Source organism: Pogona vitticeps, chromosome 4 (assembly GCF_051106095.1).
Source record: "Pogona vitticeps strain Pit_001003342236 chromosome 4, PviZW2.1, whole genome shotgun sequence".
Classification (NCBI taxonomy): domain Eukaryota; kingdom Metazoa; phylum Chordata; class Lepidosauria; order Squamata; family Agamidae; genus Pogona; species Pogona vitticeps.
The window spans coordinates 102,272,515-102,294,848 of record NC_135786.1 but is presented as its reverse complement, the minus strand read 5'-3'; the positions used below and the strand labels follow the sequence as shown (position 1 = coordinate 102,294,848).

At 41.8% G+C, this 22,334-nt stretch overlaps 1 protein-coding gene and 1 long non-coding RNA gene across 2 annotated transcripts in view; one reads left to right on the top strand and one right to left on the bottom strand.

Annotated features, from left to right (window-relative positions):
• The first annotated feature begins 9,651 nt into the window (after positions 1–9,651).
• The window catches only part of NR5A2 (nuclear receptor subfamily 5 group A member 2), a 133,452-nt gene continuing 120,769 nt past the window's right edge, over positions 9,652–22,334 (top strand). Inside the window, exon 1 of the mRNA XM_020784676.3 lies at positions 9,652–10,010. Coding sequence (XP_020640335.1) covers positions 9,947–10,010 — 64 coding nt within the window. The 5' untranslated portion in view covers positions 9,652–9,946. The remainder of the gene's footprint in view (positions 10,011–22,334) is intronic.
• On the bottom strand, positions 10,185–21,495 carry LOC140706711 (uncharacterized). Its single transcript, XR_012086529.2, has 2 exons — positions 20,224–21,495; positions 10,185–12,107 (listed from the first exon to the last, which is right to left on the bottom strand). It is a non-coding gene; the product is annotated as an uncharacterized LOC140706711 (long non-coding RNA).

The window sequence follows — 22,334 nt, the reverse complement described above, 5'->3', positions numbered from 1 at the left end:
GGGTAAGTGAGTATTCGTGTTTTTAAGAGCCAACTAAAAACTTGGCTCTTTAGGCAGGCCTTCCCTCCTGTCAATACTTGAATTTATTTTTATTATAATTTTTTGTTTTCCCATCTTGAGCATTACTAAGCATTACCAATCACTATTGTTTTGAATTGTTTTTAACTGTTTTAGTTTACAATGTTTAATGGAACCCACCCGGAGTAGACTTTGTCTAAAAGGGTGGGTTGGAAATCTAATAAATAAATAAATTTGACTACAGTTTCAATAGATATTTTCTGATTGTTATTCCTCCCACATGTAGTAACAATACCTAAGGGAGTCCTGGGAACCCCTGACCCTCCAGATGTTGTTAGACTCCATTCTTCATCCATCCAACCAGTTGGCCAGGCTGTCACTGAGGAATTATAGGAATAGTTGGTCGTGTAGTATGGTCCCAGAGCACCCCAGGATAAGGGATGGGGAACTCTAACCTAAAAACTCTAAACCTAAAAAGTATTGCCATAAGTCAGAAATGGCATTTGATTGCTTGCTTGCTTGCTTGCTTGCTTGCTTGCTTGCTTGCTTGCTTGCTTGCTTGCTTGCTTGCTTGCTTGCTTGCTTGCTTGCTTGCTTGATATCTGGAGGGTCAAAGGCTCCTCAGCTAGTAGTGGCTAAGGGACTGAGCAAGAAGACGTATCTCAGCAAAACTGGGGGCACATCTTGATACAGGTCACAAGCTACCAATGCTTCTAGACCTGTCCAAAGGTATAAGATTCCAACTTATAGAAAAAAACAATGGGGAACCTGTAGCCCTTTGGGTGCTGCTGGATTCTATGTCCCACCATAACCGCCCATGAGCCATGCTAACATAAAGTTGATGGAAACTAAAGTTCAAGAAGACCTGGAGGGTCACCAGTTCTCCAGCCGTATTTTGCAATATCTACAGATTATGGGACGTGGTGGCGCTGTGGGCTAAACCGCAGAAGCCTGTGCTGCAGGGTCAGAAGACCAAGCAGTCGTAAGATCAAATCCACGCGACGGAGTGAGCGCCCGTCGCTTGTCCCAGCTCCCGCCAACCTAGCGGTTCGAAAGCATGCAAATGCAAGTAGATAAATAGGAACCACCTTGGTGGGAAGGTAACAGCGTTCCGTGTCTAAGTCGCACTGGCCATGTGACCACGGAAGATTGTCTTCGGACAAACGCTGGCTCTATGGCTTGGAAACGGGGATGAGCACCGCCCCCTAGAGTCAAACACGACTGGACAGAACCTTTACCTTTACCTTACAGATTATGACTTGTTGTCAATCAATCAATCAATCAATCAATCAATCAATCAGAAACCTTTATTGGCATATACAAAACAACTAGACAAAAACTACATTCGGTAAAACTTGATTGCAACTTTCTGGTACTATATCAAAATTTTGCTTAGATTCAATGTAATTTTGCTATTTGTGCCACAAGTACACCTATGTACTTAGTAGTAATAATAATTAAAACTGTTATTGTCATAATTAACCCAATGATTACATCAGAAGGTCCTTAAACCTGGCTCAAGGAGGGAGGTCTGGTTCAAATTGTGCTATTTTTGGCATGTTCACTATGTGTGCTATGAAACATGCTACTTTCTCCACCCTGTCTTCCAACCTGTCGTTTAACAAAAAATGCATTCTGTCTATATTTGACCACCCTTTTACCTTAAGTAATATTGGGCCCAGGTATTGAGCACAGGGTTCAGGGTAGCAAGGGTAATAGAAACACAGGTGTACAAGCGACTCAAGTTCACAAGATCAGCTCCTCTCATTGTAAGGAATACCCTGAAACCTGCCACATAATACCGCTGAAGGCATTACATTAAATCTGGCCAGGGAATAGGCTCTCTGTTTTTGAGGCAATTGTAATAGATGACAGTATAGGGTCCTCTGGCCCTGCCTAACAGGAATCAGGTGGCTTAGGGGGGAAACAGGTCTCATTTGCTGCACTTAGGAGATCCTGGAATTCGATATCTAATATCCTGCATTTAATCAGCTGAAATACTTCCTTGTGGGTCAGGGAGCCAGCGATTCCACTGACAGGCCTAATAGCGAGATTTCCTTTTCAGTATAGGCAAGCTTTCTAGCGATAGGTTGGTTCTCGGAAAATGTGGTGTAAAAAACCTGCCCTCTTTGAAGTTACAGTATAGTGGATCTTCAACCGATACTTGATTGATCTCAGCTATGCCTGAGTTGCTACCATATTTTGGCCCGTCTCTAGGCAGAGAGCCGCATACAGCATACAAGATGGTACTTCCAGGATTTTCCGCAGGAACACAGATTGGATTTGCTCTAGGGAATGATCCCAGGCCTTTATCCATAAAGGTATTGCCGTACAGCAACTGTGGAATAATCTTTGCATTAAACACTTTTAATGCAGGCGGTACATATCTATTTCCTGTATTATAAAAGAATCTATAGATTGACTGGCTGGTTGTTTTGCTGCTTTACGATGTAGGACCCAGGTATTTTTGAAATGAAATGTAATGCCCAGATACCTGAGGTGTTTAACCTGCTCAATCTTTCTTCCCTCAAAAATCCACTTTTGCAATTTCCATGATTTTGTGAATACCACGATTTTAGACTTATCATAATTGAGTTGTAAGTTATTATTGGCTATAAACTCGAGGCATTTGTGCATCAGCTGTTTTAAACCAGGTTTGGTATGAGACAAAATAACTGCATTGTCTGCGTACAAAAGTAAAAGGACCTGCGTAGAGCCAATTTTAGGAGGGTGGCCCTCCATTTCCAATAGGAAAGGGGCTAAGTCATGCAAAAACAGGGAAGGAGCTAATAAACAGCCGTGTTAGACCCCTCTGTTGGTGGATATCCACTCAGTTAAGATCACTGAGCTTGAGCATTTAATTTGGCAGGAGGTTGCAGAATACAGTCTCTTAATAAGAAATACCATCCTTCTGTCAATTGAGAGGTTGGCTAGTTTGTTCCACAATTTTTCAACTGAATCAAAAGCTCCCCTTAGATCTAAAAAGGCTACATATAGTTTAGATTTGGCCTCCTTTATGTATTTATTTATCTAAGATGATGCAGTGATCAAGGGTAGATTTCCCTTTCCTAAATCCTGCTTGTTCTGGTCCAATTATTGCCATCTGCTCTTCCCAGGCTGCAAGTTTATTTAAAAGATGTTTAGCACAAAGTTTTCCTATGATAGATAAAAGATTGATTGGTCTATAATTACTAGGGTTTGAGGGGGTCACCTGATTTGTAGATTGGAACTACTACTGCATTGGTCCAGGCTTCTGGTAATGGACCCATTTTGTCTACCATGGTAAGAAGGGCAGCCAATGGTGCTGTCCACCAATTCATATCGAACTTTAATAGCTCTGGGGATATTATATCAGACCCTGGTGATTTGCCCAGTTTTAGCTGACAAATTAGTTCCTTAATCTCTTTAGGGGTGACCAGAGGCCACTCTGGGAATTCCTTCAGCAGAACTTCACCCTTAACACTGGTGGAGTTGTCTTTATTGTAAAACAAGATTGAGAAATGTCTGGACCAAATATTTGGTTCGATGTTAGCTGGATCTAAGAAATTGCTTTTAGATGTGTTATTCACTATGCCCCCAAATAGTTTGGATTTTCTAAGGGATATTGCGGTGAGTAGTTGCTTCCATTGGTTATGAATAAAGGCTTGTCTTTTTTCTTACACAAGAATCTGATTCTTCAGTTCGTAGAATTCATGTGGTACATACGCTAGCTCCTATTCCTTATATTGTCTTAAAATCCTCCTTAGGAGAACTTTTCAGCCTCTACTCTCACGATCAATCCAATCCCATTTGGGGGGTTTGGCCTGTTGTGTTCTTGAGTTGGATTATGACTTAATGTTTCCAATAGGAATGCTATCATTCCTTCATAGGACCCAGTTAAATTACTAGGATCATCTGCCATCATAATGGAGAATTTGAAGTCTAATAGTATTTTAGATGTTAACAGGTGGGCAAACGTTTGTTGTTACATTCCAGCATATCTTTTGGAGTACCTCTGTTATTCAGTCTTACCAGTGATATTCTACTATCCCTTTCCAGATTCAGCGTAAGTATCAATGGGAAGTGATCACTTTATTAAAGACTTGCTGTCTAGTTCTAACTTTGTGGGAAGGCCTCTGTTTTATTACTGATGGGAAATTGCACCCATTTATGCAGCACCTTGGATTGGTGATGTCCGAGCACCTGCTACTTCTTCCAGAAATAAAAATTCTTTCCCACCCACCCTGACTGTTTAACACGCACAGAAGCAAACAGAAAATCTGGCATTTTCTCACACTGTGATCTACAAAGCTATCATTTCCAGCAAATGAGCCTTCCAGATAAGCTTCAGTGTAGCTAATGTACCTCATTAATATCATTTTTCTTAGCATGCCAATACATTAGACTGTGGAGTCATTCAAATGTGGGCAGTCATGGGGGGGTGTCTTTAGAAGTTAACAGACACAAGTACTCATTACAGCTTGTATGAGCAACCTTTGTCTACAGAAAGCATAGTTACCTCTGTAGAGATACTGGGAGGTAAGCCTGTTCACCACCAAGTGCTACCAATAATCTTATAATTAATTATTGGATGGTTCTGATGTTAATAATAGAAAAGCCTGCACTAGGCTAGCCAAATATCTAGCCAAGTAGCCCATCCCTTAATAATAAAAGATTACTTTACCTGAAAAACAAGAGAATAACATACAGTTGGGGTTTATTAAGTCAACTGCCTTTCGTGAAGCTGCCTTTGGAAAGTGTTTGGAAACTTCAGCAAGTCCAAAATGTTGCCGCCATATTGTTAACTGGGGCTGGTTACAGGGAACATACGAGGGGGTGCTGATAAGTATTGAGCCTTTCTCAGAAAAAAATTGAGCTAAGAAGCGTTAACTGCCACACTATTATTCATATTCTCCCAGGAAGTCAATGCACTTCAGACATCTGTCCTGCAGCTTCTTAAGTCCCTGCAAATAAAATTCTTCCGACTGCTGGTGTAACCACTCATTAGCAGCATTAGTTGCCTCCAGAACACTCCCTAATCATTGTCCCTTTAGGTGTTTTTTGAGTTTGGGGAACAGATAATAGTCAGAAGGAGCCAGGTTGGGAGAATAGGGTGGATGGGGCATCATTTGAAACCCTAAGGACTTCAGTTTTGCCATTGTTTCACCTGCAATGTGTGATGAGGCATTGTCATGCAACAGGATGACACCTTTGGAGAGCTTTCCTTGAAGTTTTTCCTTGATGTTTTGCCTCAACTTCGTCAATAAAGCACAGTAATATTTTGCATTGATGGTTGAACCCTGTTGGAGGTAGTCCACCAGCAGAAGTCCCTCCTTATCCCCAAAAAACTGTTGCCATTTGCTTCTGCACCGACCTTTGCACTCGGAACTTTTTTGGCCTGGGGGAAACATTGTGCCTCCATTCCTTAGACTGTTCCTTTGTCTCAGGATCATAAGAGTAGATCCATGTCTCATCACCAGTTACCAGTTTGCCCAGGAAATCTCACTCATTTCTTGCAAAATGTTCCAAAACAGCCACCGATGACTCCACATGTTTCCTCTTTTGTTCGGTTGTCAAAAGTTTGGGGATCCACTTTGCTGCCAGCTTTCTCATTTCCAAGTCATTGTGGATAATGGCACCAATTCTCTCACATGATATTCTCAGATATATAGCAATACTTTGGCTGATATTCGGCTGTCCTCCATGATCATGTCATGGATGGCTTTTACATTTGCAGGCACAGAGACAGAAACAGGCCTTCCACTGGGTTCCTCACTTTCAACACTGAAATGGCCAGTTTTAAAATTGACAACCCAATGTTTAACTGTTGCATATGAAGGGCCACTGTCCCCCATAGTTTGTGACATTTCATCATGGATCTGGCTTGCACCTTTCCCTTGGAGAAACAGGAACATGGTCCTATGCTCTTCCACACTGAACTTTTCCAGAGATGCCGCCATGTTCACTTTGGAGCTGAACATGAAAGATAAAATCATAGGTAGTTGATTTTTGCACCATTGAATACAGACAAATTGGCCAATACACCCTGCAAATTATAGCTTCCTAGCTCAATTTTTTCTGGGAAAGGCTTGATATTTATCAGCACCCCCTCGTATAACTCCCTTGTTACAGCAGCTCCACTGGCTTTGAATTGTTTCCAGACACAATTCAAAGTGCTGTTTATAACCAATCAAGCCCTAAACAGCTTGGGTCCAAGTTATCTCAAGGACTGCATCTCCTTTTATTCTTTTTTATATTTATATACTTCCTATGTTTTGCTTTTAAATATTGTCTTTTTTAATGATATAAGACACCCTAGGTTCCTTTTAAGGAGAAAGACTAGGTAAAAATATTTCAAATAAATAATAAATTGTTATGTGAAATTTCATGAGCTGCCCTTATCTGCTTTTTTCCTTCTGAAGCAGACCGCACATCCCCACCCCCTTCTTGACATGAAGTCTCTAATAACACGGGTTCACGCATTGGTAATCTCAAGGATCAACTACTGCAATGCTCTCTATGTGAGGCTGCCCTTGAAGGCAGTTCGGAAGTTGCAGCAAGTGCAAAATTCGGCAGCCAAGTTGGTCATTAATGCATCTAAATTTGACCGTATTTCATCCATCCTGGTTGGCCTTCATGGGCTGCCAGTATGCATCCAGGCCTCAATCAAGGTATTGATGTTAACTTATGGGGCCCTTTACCATTTAGGACCTCTCTACCTGTCAGAGTACCTCTCCCTCAGGTCATCCTCCCATCCCACCTGCACTTTGTAATCCTTGATCCTGCGAGTGGCTACTCCATGAGAGGTATGGAAGTTGTCAACCAGAGGCCGGGTCTTTTTGGTAGTGGCTGCCCCACTCTGAAACTCCTTCCCTGTGGAGATGTGATTGGCCCCCACCATCCTACTGTTCCGTAAGCAAGTGAAAACCTGGCTTGTTACCCAGGCCTTTACAAACCTCACCTCTTTGTAATATTAATTTTGTACTGAGTTGCGTGGATTCGATCTTACGACTGCTGGTCTTCTGACCCTGCAGCACAGGTTTCTGCGGTTTAGCCCACAGCGCCACCACGTCCCCTTACTGAGTTTATGCTGGCCCATGGTTCACCAAACTTTTTTTGTTATTATATGTTCCATTTTTTAAAATTGTTGTACAGCATATGTTTGCTATTTCCTGGAACTGCCCAGAGTATTGGCTGGTCCACTAAGTAGGTGGGCTGCAACTTTAAATAAGTATACAAACAATGGGGTACTCCTGAGACTAGGTGATGGGTTCTTGTGATGTCATGAGGAGGGCCTTTGTGATTTCAAAGAGATGGGGCAGTCAAGGATTTGAGGAGAAGCAAGCACATCACACATATATAAAAAAACGGCCACTTTAAGCCAGTGAGCCCTGCTGCATCAGTTGAGAATGGGTGGAGAAGGGTTTCCAGACTTCAAAGATACACACAGACATGAATCTTTCTCCCCTTGTAACACTACTCACCCTGGGACGTGTCTCTTCACCTGGAGACTGAGAGTAGCACAGCAATTTCCTGAGACTTCTTCTGGAACCCTGAGAAGACCAGTGCTTTCTTGCCATTACACCCAGTGTGTTAGGAGGAACACTGTTTAAATGGCATTTTTACTATATTTTAATGGTGAAGGCATAAGAATTATGTTACTGCACTTTTGGACTACAATTTCATTGTGACGTTACAACTGGCTTCTGGCTGAATGGTTGTGTTGGCAACAAATGAATGGGGATCACTTCCAGACCAAAAAGCAACCTTTTGCATGCTTACCTGGAGTTATGTTGCACTGGACTTAATAGAACTTAATTTGCAACATGGGTGCATGACATGAAGACACCCAGGATTGTGTTATCAGTGTCTGATAATCCTGAAGCTGAGACTAAATTCTCTTGGTGGATCTGTTATGCAGAACCTGGAAATAACATACTAAAGTTAAAACATGAACATTGAATTTGCTGCCTTCCCCAATGAATGGGAGGGAAAATATTTATCTAATGCTTTAAAGGTATTGCTAACATTGTTTCTAGATTTTTGAAACTTTATTTAAGGTCTATCTGTGTATCTATGTTCCTCCTCCCTAGAAAGAAGGCATCCATATATCTCACTACAAGAATTTTATACAAGTGATTCTTAATTTTGACAGCAGATTTTTAATGGAGTGAAACTCTCAAAAGCCCTTAACCAAATTAACCCATTCATTGGTAGAGTTTCTGGTGCTGAGTAGCCCACAGAGGAGGAAGACTGGAGGAACAGCCTTTGTTAAGACTAGACTTTCAGCCAAAGCTGTAGGCCAGAATCTTACTGGTCTTCATATAAAGTTTCTGTAACTCATGTGGATCATTGCAGCTAATTGATGATGAGCCAGGGAACATCTCATGTGATTGGGCACATGACAGTGTACATAACTGAGATATATCTTGACACCTTGTTAATTAGCCATAATTAATTTTATGGTCACATGAACCTCAATAGGATTCCAGTAATTTGAAATGCATTAGGGGCTTTGCATAGAATTGGTCCAATTGGCTATTTTTTTTTGTCTGTGTGTGGAAAAATAAGCCCTGATGTTAGGTAGCACATAGTTCCTCAGTCTAATATTCTGCACATATGTTGGAAGCACCATCCATAGCAAACAAATATACAGGAACTGTGGGATTTGTAGTCCACCAGGAAAAAATGCCAGACTGGAGGCAACTTCACAGTGACCAAAAAAAAAGCACTTTTGAAGGAGTCAATATCCTACTAGGGTTTCAACAGTGGAAATCTACACATTTAACTAATGAATCAATAAGACCAATTCAATTAACTGAATGTTTTCTAATCATTAACAGCAAGAAATTAAGCTCTCCGTTTCTAATGTTTAACATCAATTAACTAATTCTGAGGCCTAATTCTCAGAACAGGTTCTACTTATTTAGAAGATGTTTGTGGAAGTCTGAGGAGAAACTTTCCTCATCCAAATCTGGTTTGTTTTTTGTTTGTTTTAAAGCCACTCCAGCTGCAAACAAGCAATTATTTTCTCAGGGTAATCATATTTAGCCATGCCATAAAAGACTTACGCTGGTGAAGAAAAAATAGTTTACACTTTTAACTGATGACAATCAGACAAACAAGCCAGGGTTAGCCTCCTGTCTAATGAATAGGTACAATAAAATGTTTGTGTCAGACAGAAATCAGCATGGGCTTACCCATAGTACCATTGTGGGATGTAGAACAATAAAGCCGTTGGCAGGCCCAGGTTAAGGGATGAATATTTGCCTGTTCTGCCTTCCAAAGGTATTTACAGAAGCCTTTGGTAGCTGTCCACTCTGTAAAGAGATGATGACATCAAGAAGCCAGGTCACAAACATGAGTTTATAAGTGTTATACTTTAAATTGGGAGGCTGTAGGGTGGGGGGAGGTGATCCATTCAGTACAATCTTCTGACCCCCACAGGTTTACAGCCTTCCTCTCTCTGCCCCATAGCACCTCTTCAGTCTGGAGTTAATCATTTCTTTGTCCTTATCTGCCAAGAGTTCTTATCTCTTTTTTTGCTGTCACTTTATAACAGGGTCTTCTTATCAACCTGTTTGGAGTCACGTGACCCAGCCAAGCCTATTGCAGCTCCTGATTCTTCTGATTAGAGACTATCATGAAATGGGATGGCTCGTTTACTGAGGGTCACTAATGCTCGAAAAAGTACAGAGTCCATTGAAAAACAGGCTTGTTACTTTCTGAATTATTGAGTGTGTGTGTGTGTGTGTGTGTGTGTGTGTGTGTGTGTGTGTGTGTGTACGCGCACGCGTGTGTGTGCTCTATTGATGGACTGCTCCCTGACTTTCACTGAAGGTTACTGTAGCCTCCATCCCAAGGCCGGAGAAGTTTACAAGCCTCACCTTTTGCTGTGCTCAATGCTGTATATCCGTAACCCAAGGGCACTATATATTTCCACCTAATTATGTCTTCTGGTTCGGATACTAGCAGCACACCGGAACCTATAAAACATGGGCTTCTTCCAGGTGGTAAGTAAGAGCTTTTTACTGACTATTTTGATAAGCCTGTCAGACAGAATCATCATTCAACATTTTGTGTGTCTCTGTGTGTGTGCGTGCGTGTGTGTCTACACACAGACACATACATATAAATATGTGCATATATATGAAAAGCAAACACATTATTAACTGAGTAAGCAAATATTCTTCCAGATATGATATATTTATTACAGTCATGATGTAGCCAGATCAAGCACTTTGAAGTCCCACTTCTTTCAAAACAAGAGTTAAATACTTATATCCTTCCCATTTACATACAACAGGACTTCAACGTGTTAAAGTGAGGCTAGATTTACTCTATCAAAAGAACATTATAATACAGGTCTGAAAACAATAATATATATATATATAGAGAGAGAGAGAGATACATAGATATATAGATATATACTTCTCTTGATAGTGTCACATTTGGCTATGAAGTTGCTTGGATAGTATTTCTTGCTAATACATAATACTCATGCAGCAGTATGGAAATAAACTGAAACTCTGATGGAACTGTAGAAGACTGTAGTAAACAAAATGCAAAAGATTTGTACGTATATGAGATTTAGTAGTCACATAATCATATAATCACAGTCATCTGCACATTTGTTCAGTTTTGCTAATAATAAAATAAGGCCCTCAGGTAATGAAGGAATGTCAGGAATGACACAAAAAAATTTTTTTAAAAAAGACAGGCCATCCTTTTGAGGTAGTCAATACATTATTCTTCCCCACTGATCCATTTAGCACAAGTTTCTGGGTACTTTCAATTTCTGACATTTGAACAAATGCAGATTAATATGTCTAAGAATGTAGAGCAATATGACAATGGAAACAATTACCTCAAGAGCTGGTGAGAGCGCCAACGCTGGTGGCATTCAAGGAAAAAAAATAGACAACCATCTGTCAGATCTGCTTTGATTTAGATTCCTGCACTGAGCAGGGGGTTGGACTCGATGGCCTGATGGGCCCCTTCCAACTCAGTTTTTTTATGATTTTATGATCTATCAGACACACCCTGTTCAGTGGAATGGAGGCTCTCTTGCAAAAAATGGGTTGCTATGCTATGGCCATTAATTGGATTTTTAAAAAATAAATAAATTCTCTCTCAATCCTTCTGAGTGGTAGTGGCAAAATAGGTGAGAATTTTATACTGAGTAAATACACCTTCCATGAAATCAGCAAAATTACAGCAGAAGCAGCTGGACTGTATTAACATGAGAATGGGCAGTCTTCGGATGTGTATTTTTCACAGATTTATTTTAACAGATCATGGTTGCCATTCTAAACGCATAAGTACAAGACGCTCTGTACTTTCTTACTATTAAACCCATGAGACACCACTTCTTATCACACTGAACATTTACTTTCCAAGTTAATGTGCAGAGGATCACCTTGCTATATTCTCACTGCAAGCAAAAGCATATTCTTTGATACCACCTTAGACTATAAAACTATGCACATTTACCCGTGTGTAGGCCCCTCTGAACACAGTACAACAGACCTCTGAGCAAACTCGTTTAGAACCACTCCATTAGAAGCGTTATTTTAAAAGCACTGTGTTTTTCACATAAGAAAAATCAAGACACACACCGGCTTTTTGAGCACAACTCCTACATACCTAAATGATTCAGAAATAAATTTTCAATCAGTTTTTTTAAAAATAAAGACTTCAAATTAATAACAAAGGTGTGGAACATATATGTTAGCTAACAGGGGTTAGTAAGGCCTGGTTTGCTGTGTTCTTAAACTGCAGTTCCGACGCTAGCTGCTCACATTTGCTTTCTTAGTTTGCTTTCCATAGTTTCAGAGTTCTCAGGCCAATCTTTATGAAATGCGGAGCTGCCATTCTTGAGGCTTTGAGCATGAACAGAAAGTGCACTTTCCCCTCTTGCTGGGACTTTTATCACCAACAGCGTATCAAGTGAGAAGAAGCTCATAAAATGGCATTGAGTTGTGTATGTTCTTCTTTCTACAGTCTCGTAACCTAGTCCCATGCATATCTCTTCGAAAGCAAATTTGCATACAGTTGAAGCAGGCTTTCTTCTGGGGAGGCTCATTTGGGTCCATGGTGCAAAGAATTTTCTGCAAAAGAAAATTGGAATATATCTGTAAAGTATCTAGCCTAGCATGTCCAATCTACATTTGTAGGGTTAGCAGTGGACTGGCTGCTCTATATTATCTGATCATCTGTCTTTTTTTTTTTTTTGTATGTTCTCTCAGTCTGTCTCTCAAACTGTCTGGGGAATTAGACTTGATCTATAAAAGCTCACATTAAAATATAGCAATTAGTGCCAGAACATTTCTGTATTTTTGTTTTTGATTTTATTTATTTTGTCTGATTCCTTGCACACAACTACTTCTTTAAAAACTTTCCCTCTCTAACTAGAAATAGTTCAACTTCACAATAATTTTTTGCCAATAATTTATTGGCAAAGGTACTGCTTTTTTTTTACAAATTTACATATTTGATTACAGGTTGTTTTTAATGGTTTAGACATGTACGTTCATGTAAAGTGGCAGCTTAGCTGTTAAGCAAAGAATAAGGTGGTTGCTCCAGGCAACAGAACAGTTATAATGCAATTCTTCCAAAAACCTCTGGTTTATGAATGTGGAATTTTGGGCTTCGTATCCATGATTCAAAATGCCAGGAAATAATCTGATATTTCTGCACAATATCACACCCATGATGCCAGCAGGAAAAAGGATGCCAAACTTCACCTAGCAAATGGCAGCCTGAATGCTGACAACACCAATGGCAGCAGTCAAGATGGTCTACAGGATACCTTGTTGTGCTCACTACCTGTAACATACAGCTCTGCTCTCACCTGTCTGTCACAGCTGGGCAGGGGAACATCAGCCAATGAGAGGATGGAGGGTGGTGCAGAAGGGGGAGGAGCTGGATTATATAAGGGGGGGTGTGATGTGTGAGGGAGAGTTCTGAGAGTTTGAAGAGATGAGATAAATTGTTTGAGAGAGTGAGATAGATCTGTGAGAGTTAGTCAGTGAGGGAAAAGTCTGTGTGAGGTACATTAAATGAGAAACTTGATTTACAACTTGATTTACTACCTGTGATTCACTCCTTTTATCTTGTCAAATCAATAAACACAGTTTTTGTCTTAGAAGAAACACTTGTCCTTTTTGATTACTGAATAATCTTTGGTGGCAGCAGTAGAAGAAGAGTAGTGAGCACTCTTGAAGGCCTGTATTGGTAGAGGCTTCAGAGTGGCCCGCTACACTACCATTCACAAAGTGACACCAAGCAAGGGAAAATCTCAGAAGCTTATTCTTTTTTTCAGCAGTCTCTCTTTTCATCACATGTCACCTAAACACAAAGCAATTGTCGGGGCTATTTTTTGACAAGTGTGAATGGCAGTGGGCACAAGAAGGTATCCTGTAGATCATCTTGACTCCTGTTACTGGTGTTGCGAACATTCAGGCTGCCTTCGCTATGTAAAGCTTGGCATCCTTTTTCCTGCTCCTGCTGGCAAATTGAGCCATTTCCTGACATTTTGAATTGTGGGTATAGAACCACAATACCCCACATTCCTAAATCAGAAGTTTTTTGAAGACTTAAAATTTCCCGGCTTTTTAAAACAGAAGTTTAGGTATACGTACACTGGACACAAATTGCAGCAGAAACTTTCCTCGTGTAGAATTATCTATTGCTAGAGATTCCAAAAGAGACCACATGACTATGGTTGCTGGGACAGGACAGGAGCAAGAACAGATCAGATGTGGCAATAATCCCTCTATGCTAAAATATTTTGAAGAATTGTTTTTGTACTTAATGAAATGGTGAAGTGCAGGTCTAAGTGCAACATATACAATGGAGAAAAGCAAATACCCTTTAACCTTTCCAATCCCTTTCTTTGAGTTAAGCAAGCTGAGGAAGAAAGTTATGTCAGACCAAAAGCTCTATAAATTGTGTGTATGTTTTTCAAAAGATGTCCCCTCATCTTTTGAAATTGAAATAAAAAAATAAATGAACAGCTGGGAGTCAGCACAGATTGTCAGTAGAAGGTAAAGTTTCCCCTTGACATTTAGTCCAGTCATGTGCAACTCTAGGGCGCAGTGCTCATCCCCATCTCCATGCCATAGAGCCAGTGTTTGTCTGAAGACAGTTTCCGTGGTCACGTGGCCAGCATGACTAGGCATGGAACACCATTACCTTTCCACCGTGGTGGTACCTATTTATCTACTTGCATTTACATGCTTTCGAACTGCTAGGTTGGCAGTAGTTGGGACAAGCAATGGGAGCTCACTCCATTGCGTGGATTCGATCTTACGACTGCTGGTCTTCTGACCTAGCAGCACAGAGGCTTCTGTGGTTTAACCTGTAGTGCCACCACGTCCCTTTTTGTCAATGGAAACCAAAGTCAAAATCATCCAAAGTCAAAATCAACCTTGGAAGGATAGAATGCCGAGTCACCCATGAGCCGGCTACCTGGGATTGAATCCTGGGTTGTGAGCACAGTTTTGGCTGCAGTACAGCAGTTTAACCACTGCGCCACAAGGCTCTTAACAAAAATCATCTCATTTGTAAAGTAGTGTTGGAGGAGAGCCATAGACAATCAGAAAGGCAGAAAAAATGGGTGTTCAGTTAAGTCAAGCCTGAACTCTCACTAGAGCAAAATGAGTAAACTGAGGTTATCTTGGGATGATAAGGCTATCATTGGCTGCTAGATACCATAGCTAAATGTATCATCCACATCCACCAGTGGCATACCCAAGACCAGACTGAGTTTTGATTATTTGTCCTTTGGAACAGTCGTATGGACTGGTAAGTGATTTTATCTCACCACACACCAGAGGGCAGCAGGCTAGTTTAAGGAGTGCGGGACAGGAACATCCAACACAGGCTAGCAAGCTCAGGAGGATTGGCTACGTGGCAACTACTGCTACCCTCTGATATCAGCTGCCCCAGTCAGATGCCTCACCTTGCACAACTGCAAGACCAAACCTCTGTTCTCTATTAATTAATTTATCCTATCTTTTCCCTCCTACATCTCTCACCTAATGCTATAGCAGTGTATTCTATATGTTGGTTATATATGTGCATTTTTAAAAGCTCAGCATTTCCTAGAAGTGTTGCTACACAGTGCTTTCCTCCAAGTCCCTAATTATAAATTGAATAGTGATCAATTAGAAGCCTTTGAATTTGGAGGATCTTACGGCCACAGTAGCTAGGGGATTCTGAGCTTCTGGTCCAAAAGTAATGTTACCAAACTCTGGCCTCACTAGCCCTTCTCTCTGGAGAGCTGCAAGCTGGCTTAGGGGAAATATATATGGTAGGGAACAGTTCTAGTAGACACATTGCTCCTACCATCCCATCTGACACTTAGCCTCATTTTGCCTTATAACCCTGATGCTTAGTTATTGTATCTCTTTCGGGAACTAAAACTACATGAATTGTCCTGTCTTTTTTTTTAATTGTATCATCTGTTTCTTCTCTTGGTTGTACCTCATGGCACAACTCCTCATGGTAAGCTCTGATACAGCAAGAGATAACATCTCCAAGTTTCTGATTCCTAAAGGAAGTTCTGGAACTGGTTTGTTTGTTTTGTTTTATTTTTGTTTTAAGTATCTTACATAAAATTACTTTCTGGACTTTATTTTTTGCCTCCCCCCCCAACACTCCTTATAAAAATGCATGCCTCCTGTGAATATACTGTTTAAGAGCTTGGTATGTTTGACTAAAGGTGAACCTAGGTATCAGCTTGAAAAACTGGATGGGTGGGAAGAGGAAACAAGTCACCTGTCACTTCTAGCTGTGAAAATCTACTGTTTGTAAAACATTTATTGCCCCCCACCTAATACTGATAATGACTGTCTGAAGCATCCACTGATTATAGGAAGCTCTACCAAATGGGTCACAGTCACTGACATTTTCCAAGAGAATTTAGATAGCAAGCTCTTTACAGCATAAATCTGTCTCCATTTATATACTTGACTTTTTTATATATTGGCTGTGTCTGAAAAGGATTCAATATGGTTTATTTTAGTCTATAAAACACTGTAAAGACCAAAGGAGGCCAAGCATTTTTCCTCCAGGCTTATTGAGAGAGTAGTAGTTGCCAGTGATTAGCAGTCCTGGATTTGCAGTATAGACTAATGTAGACTGATTATCAGACAATTATTTAAATTAACAATGGAATCCCCTAGTTCAAATCCTGATGAAACCACACACACTAAGGAATGATGTTTCTCTTTGCCTCAGTTCTTCCATCTATAATAATAAAAACCTACCTGTTTGTCCCTCTTTCTGTCTCCCTCTGTCTCCCCCACAGGCCTCAGAACCTAAATATCTGAAACCTGGCATGGATAGTAAGGGGACCACGAGGACGTGCACCTTAGAGTTGCTTTTAATTGATTGATTCAATGCCATTGCTTAAAATGTGCCTTCAGTCTGCCATACCACATCAGTCCCTGGGCAGCAAATACTAGTCTCCTCAAAAATAAGAGAGTGCCTAAAAAGCAGGAAACCTTGAAGTATGGTCCAAAAGCTTGCAGCTGGTTTGGGGCTTGACACACAGGGGTGGTGGTGATTTATTTACATTTTTATTTCTGACTTCTCTCACCCCTGAAACAACACAGATCCCACCCATGCATAAGCCACCTAGTTTGTGAACTTTGTTCCTTACTATGTCTGTGTGCTTGTGAATGAGTGGGAAAGGGACTCTTGTGTATATGCATGTTATGTGTCACCAAGTCACGCCTGATTTATTCCAACCATATGAATTAAGGACTTTCAGAAGCACCTATCATGAATAGTCCTGCTGAGGTTCTGCAGACTAAGAACCATGCCTTCCTTTACTGAGTCTACCTATCACTCATTAGATCTTATTCTTTTCCTGCAAGATTCAACTTTTCTCCAAATTATTCTTTTCCAGTTAGCCTCCTCATGATGTGCCCAAGGTACAATAGCCTCAGTTTAGTTATTTTTGTTTCAAGTTTGATTTGATTAAGAACCAGCTTATTAGCTGAACAGATATTTGTATGTTTACACATACCAAGAGAAAGACTAGATTAAAATTTGAGTACTGGGTGGGTGTCTGATGAGGGGAAGGTGAGATAGGAGCAGTGGGGCAAAGGGTACGAAAGGAGAGAATTTCCACTGAGAAAGAAAAGGCATGTAAAGTTCAGCTGCCATATTGCCAACATAGTTTTCACCTGAATAGTTTTTCACCCTTTTTCATTGAGCTCTATAGAGGGTGAAACAGGAGGTAAAACGTATAGTTATTATTCTGTTCAACTGTTGTTCAACAAGCAAACCTGCTACTACCTTTCACTGTATCTAAGCAAGAAGGGAAGTCACATGACCTCATATTTTCAAGTATTACAGATCTGAAATCATATGATTTTTGAAAAAAATCTATACCCTGTACACACACATGGACACGTGAATGTGCACACATGCACACAAACCCATACTGTGTGCAGACAATCTAGGGGGCAGTGGTATTGATGGGTCACATTGGCATCTGGCAACAGGAGTGCTGCAAAAGCCCAAGTGTGTTGTTATGGAATGGTGACAAAACTCAGAATGTAAAACCAAGATGTGGGCTACAATTCCCGGAGTTCCCTAGCCAGCATAGTCATTGCCTATGTCTTTTGTAACTGTGGCTTCATTCTGCCTGTATTAATAGGAATGGAGCTGAGTGTGGAAAAGTGAATGAGTGAGACAGAGAAAGAAAATAGCCTTCAAGTAAAGGCCTCATTTCAGGGTCACCTTGTCTTTTGGGTTCCAGTTCATTCTGTATCCATTTAACCCCGAATAAGGACCCCTGAGCTCAATAATCCTTACCTTGGAAGGGACTCATGTAGGGAGCTTTTTTTAACCGACTTTAAAAGAAACAAACTATGTCAAAAGTGAGAAGCCTTCCGCATGTATTCAGAAACCATTGGCCCTCGGGTCCATTTTTGAAAACAAATGTCATATCCTTTCTTGGGGAAATATCCTCCAGAGAAGCATTATTTTCCTTTCTTTCTTTTTGTTATACTGTAGCCATTATTCTACAGTATCATCACTAATACTAGCAATTTGTGTATCTCAAGTATCTTCTTTTTGAAAAATATGTAAATGTTACTTTCTTTGGGTAACAGCTGCTAGTTACTGATGCACCAGTGACCACACTGGCTGGGATAATTGTGGGAGCAATAGTCCAAAAGAGTACTTTCCCCCAAATGTTCCCCTTTTTGGAATCATGCAAATCAGTTTTCCTGTATTGGTTCACCAATCCTTACTGACCCTGAAGGAAATCAGTAAGATTGCTCAAATTTTGCAAATGGACAATGAGTAGGGGCATAAAACTGATCATAGGCATAGTTAACTAATTGCTGCTGCCTCTAGTAGGATCCAAAACATTTAAAATCTCAGTTTCTGAGGGAAACTATACCAGTTGAGTATTTACATCTCTTGCAGTGCACAGAGACATGAAACTCTATGAAAAGAGGGGGGGAGGAATCTTTGTTGTTACATGCCATCAAGTCACCTCTGACATATGGCGACCCTATGATAGAGCAATCTCCTAAACATTCTGTCCTCAACTCTTGTAAACTCAGTGTGGCGGTCTCCTCTGAAGCCCCTATCCCTCCCAGGCCTTCACAAGGTTCTCGCTCTTCTTCCTTCTTCGCTGCCACCAAGTATTGCTGTCTCAATACCATTCACTCAAGGAGACATGTGTACTTTTGAAACTTAACTCATTTATTTGATCAGATTAATATACAGTAGGAAAATCACAGGTTGCTAATCACTTGAAACTGAATCAGTACTACTTTAACTTTAAAGCTCTATCCACTCTCTGTACCACTCAGCGTTCTCACAGATCTCTCAATCTGTGGGGGACCGCTGGTCTAGGTTGGGGACCGCTGGTCTAGGGTATCCACAAAGTTTTCCTCCAGCAACACATTTCCAAACTAATCTTTTTTTTTCTTGTCAGCTTTTTCTTGACCAATTGTTCTCTCTGTGCCTCAGAGTTTGAAAAGAGCCAGGTCTCTCTACTCAAGTCTTCTTTTCCTGCTCTTTTTAGTTAGATAGTCTGTGGACAGTTGGAGCTATGTAGTCAGCATGTAGTGAGTCAGTCATGAAGCTAGTTACTCAGTTAAGCTCTGTTCATGTAACTAGTTAATATATTTCTACAGAATGCTGTTTGTTTTGTCTATGAAGAACTGTGAGTAAAGGGAAAATTTTATTCTTTTCTCTTACCAGTGTCTCTGGGTGACTTATAGAGACAATAAATGCCAGTTCAGGAGAACTAAACAATAAGGGGTGGCCTACTGAAGAAAGACTTGAAGCTAATTCTGCTCTGTAGGTCCCTGAACTACTGCTGCAGTGTAATTAGAGGTTTCTAAGGCATTAAATTTCCACACTCTCACAGTGCAGTCAATCTTTTCAAAACCCATCATGAGACTTGCATAAAAAGCAAATAATTTGCATAATGTGTAAATCTCTGGATTTGGCAAACCTACAAAAGGGGGAAAATGCCTGATGCTCAGTAAAAGTTCAGGAAAAGTATTGGGGGAGAGGAGGAAAAGAGCAGGAGGAAAGAGAAGAAGTAACTAGTAGTTATTTTTTGGGAAATGGTTATTTTTTAAAAACACTGAAACTATACTGGTGACCTGGGAGCTGAGGTCTTGGAACTTTCCAAGTTCTCACTTAAAGGTCACTTTCTAAACTCTGGCTTGGGTGCAACCCTAGACCCCCTAGCTTTAGATGAGGTGGGGGAACGAAGCCAAGCTGCTGCTTTCCCAGAAGGAATGGAACATCTTGGGCTCCAAATGGAATCTCCTTTAGAATCGACATGCCCAGAGCGGCACTGGGAAACATTTCAACACCAGGTTTGTGTGGAGGCCATGAAGAGAAATATATAAGATGCCCATATGCCTTTCGTTATCGAGAACAGTCCTCTATGTGAGGGGCTGACAGAGGAGATCTCTCTTGTTGAAGGAGTCCTCGCTTTGAAGGACTACCCAGGCCAGTTCACAGCCACCCCATTCTGGCCAAATGCCTTACAATTCTGTTTCCCTTCTAAGGATCATTTTTCCTACCTTTGGCATAAATATTTAAATTGGCATGTGCAATTTTGGGCTGTTACTTCCCTCTTTGTCTCTTTATCCCCTTTCTCCCTTCTTCCCCCCCCCCCCATCAACTCTTCTCTTTTGGTGACAAGTAGGTAGCCCCCCCCCCCAGAGAATTTACCTGTCTGACTACGCCAACACGAGATGTCACTGGGTGGGTGCAATGCTCAAGGGGTTTTTCTTTTAACGCTCCTATTGCTGCTTCTCCTCTCACACACACACCTCACCGAGCAACGGCCTAAGACCGTGCAGGCGACGGGTGAGCGGGGACCGGCAGCTCCCGGGCCGCCAGGCAGAGGCGGAGCCCTCCTTGCCACATCTGGCTCCGATCGAGGGTTGCCTTTGCGCAACCGGGCAGCCACAGCAAAGAGGCCGCCAGGCAAGAGTCACGTTATCGAGTGGAGGGTGTGTGTGTGTGTGTGTTGTTAGTGTTTTTTTCCCCTTCCTATTCTTTTTAATCGCCGCTCACGTGACTCCCTATAAAGGCGCCTTGGAAATTTCACTTTGCCACAGTGTGTTGCGTATCAACACCGACCTAAGGGAGGTTCAAAGCGCGAAGTATTCATTCCCCCCCCCCCGGGAAAACAAGCAGGGGGATCTTTTCCAAAGAGGACACAGGAGTCCTGGAACGGGACCAGGGGCTGAAATGGGGGGGTCTCTGGAGGATCCCAGAGAGCCGAGATTGCTAGAGGGTGTTAAAGGGGGCAAGATCCGAGGAGGAAAAAGGCTCAGAGCTCATCCGCCTTCTTCCGCGGCTCGTGGAGTTCACCAAGTTAACTTTATAAGCTCTTTCCCAACCCGCTCCCGTGCGAGGTGTTTGTGGAAAGAGTGCCTGGTGGACTCTGGACCGGGCGATTGAGATGGGACTTACCCCTCTCCACCTGCCTCCCCCTTTTCCCCCTTCTTGTCAATGCCGGTATGATCTTTGCATGCTGGTGGAGGCTCATCGCAGGCAAACACCGCTCGCGAGTTTGTCCCTAGTTAAAAAGGGCTTCCCACGTTCCCTTCAAACGGGAAGTCGCCTTCATTCACAAAATACTGCACACCTGCGGCCGCGCACACGCACACACCAGCATACTGTATTGGAAAGACTTCCCATCAGTATGGGAACAATTCGCTTCCAATCAAAGAGGTCTAGAGGATCGCTCCTAGTAAGCTTCTGGAGAAAGTATCAGCACAATCTCGGTACGATCTTAGGTACACCTCTGTGTGTGTGTTCTGTGCCGTCAAGTCGGCCCGACTTACAGAGACCCCAGTAGGGCTTGCGAGGTGAGATATTTGAGGCGTGATTTACCAGTTTCTCTCACCTCCAGTGAGTTTCCATGGTCAAGTGGGGGCCTAATCCATTCTCCAGAGCCCTAATCCGTCACTCTATCCACTACGCCACAGTGGGCATCCCTAGGTACATCTCGCCTGCATGTAATTCCCCTGAACTTCCTGGGAGTGATTCCTGACTAAACCCAAAAACGCGGGAGGCACTTTTCATTGAACTGAAATCGCGTCCAAATGTACACGTCTCATTATCCATTGACGCAAGTCTTCCTAATTAACAGGACAAAGACTCTTGTGGCATCTTAAGGAGCAACAGGTTGTGTGAGGTGTAAGCTATCGCGGGCTGCAGCTCCCTTCATTGAGCGTATCCTTTCAGTCGCGCTTCTCCTTATTTCTGCCACAAAAGCGTCGTCAAGAATAGACGCTGATATCTACGCCGGCCATTTTGAGTGGGAGAGAACTTACGGCTTGAGGCCTTCCAATGAGTCAGTGGCAGAGGGAAAGTTGCTGTTGTTGTTGTTTTTGTTGTTGTCGTTTTAAGACAGTTCCTCTGAGCCTCTGCTCACAAGCATCTTTTCAGCCCTGGGCATGTTTATTTGGACCTGGGTTCCACTAAAATCTCTGTGACCTCAATTCAAGTCCAACTCTTTGCCATTAAAGTTTTTGATGGCTTCCCATTTGGTGCAGCTTCCTAAAACGGCGCAATCTGTTGCCCAGAAAGCGCTGAGGGGGAACCGCCCCACTTCGGTGCAGACACAACTTTTCGTAGGATGACTCTACAGTTGAGTAGAAAAATAAGAAGGACACTTGACTGGGTCGAGCCAGGGTAGATTTGGCAAGTCGCTTTCCAGAAGAATTTTGAGGAAGCAGGAGAGGAGCTTCTGGCACTGAGATTCTCTGTTTATTCGCCCTAGAGGTGACCCCTTTCCACACAGACCCATGGTCAACGAGACTTCCTCC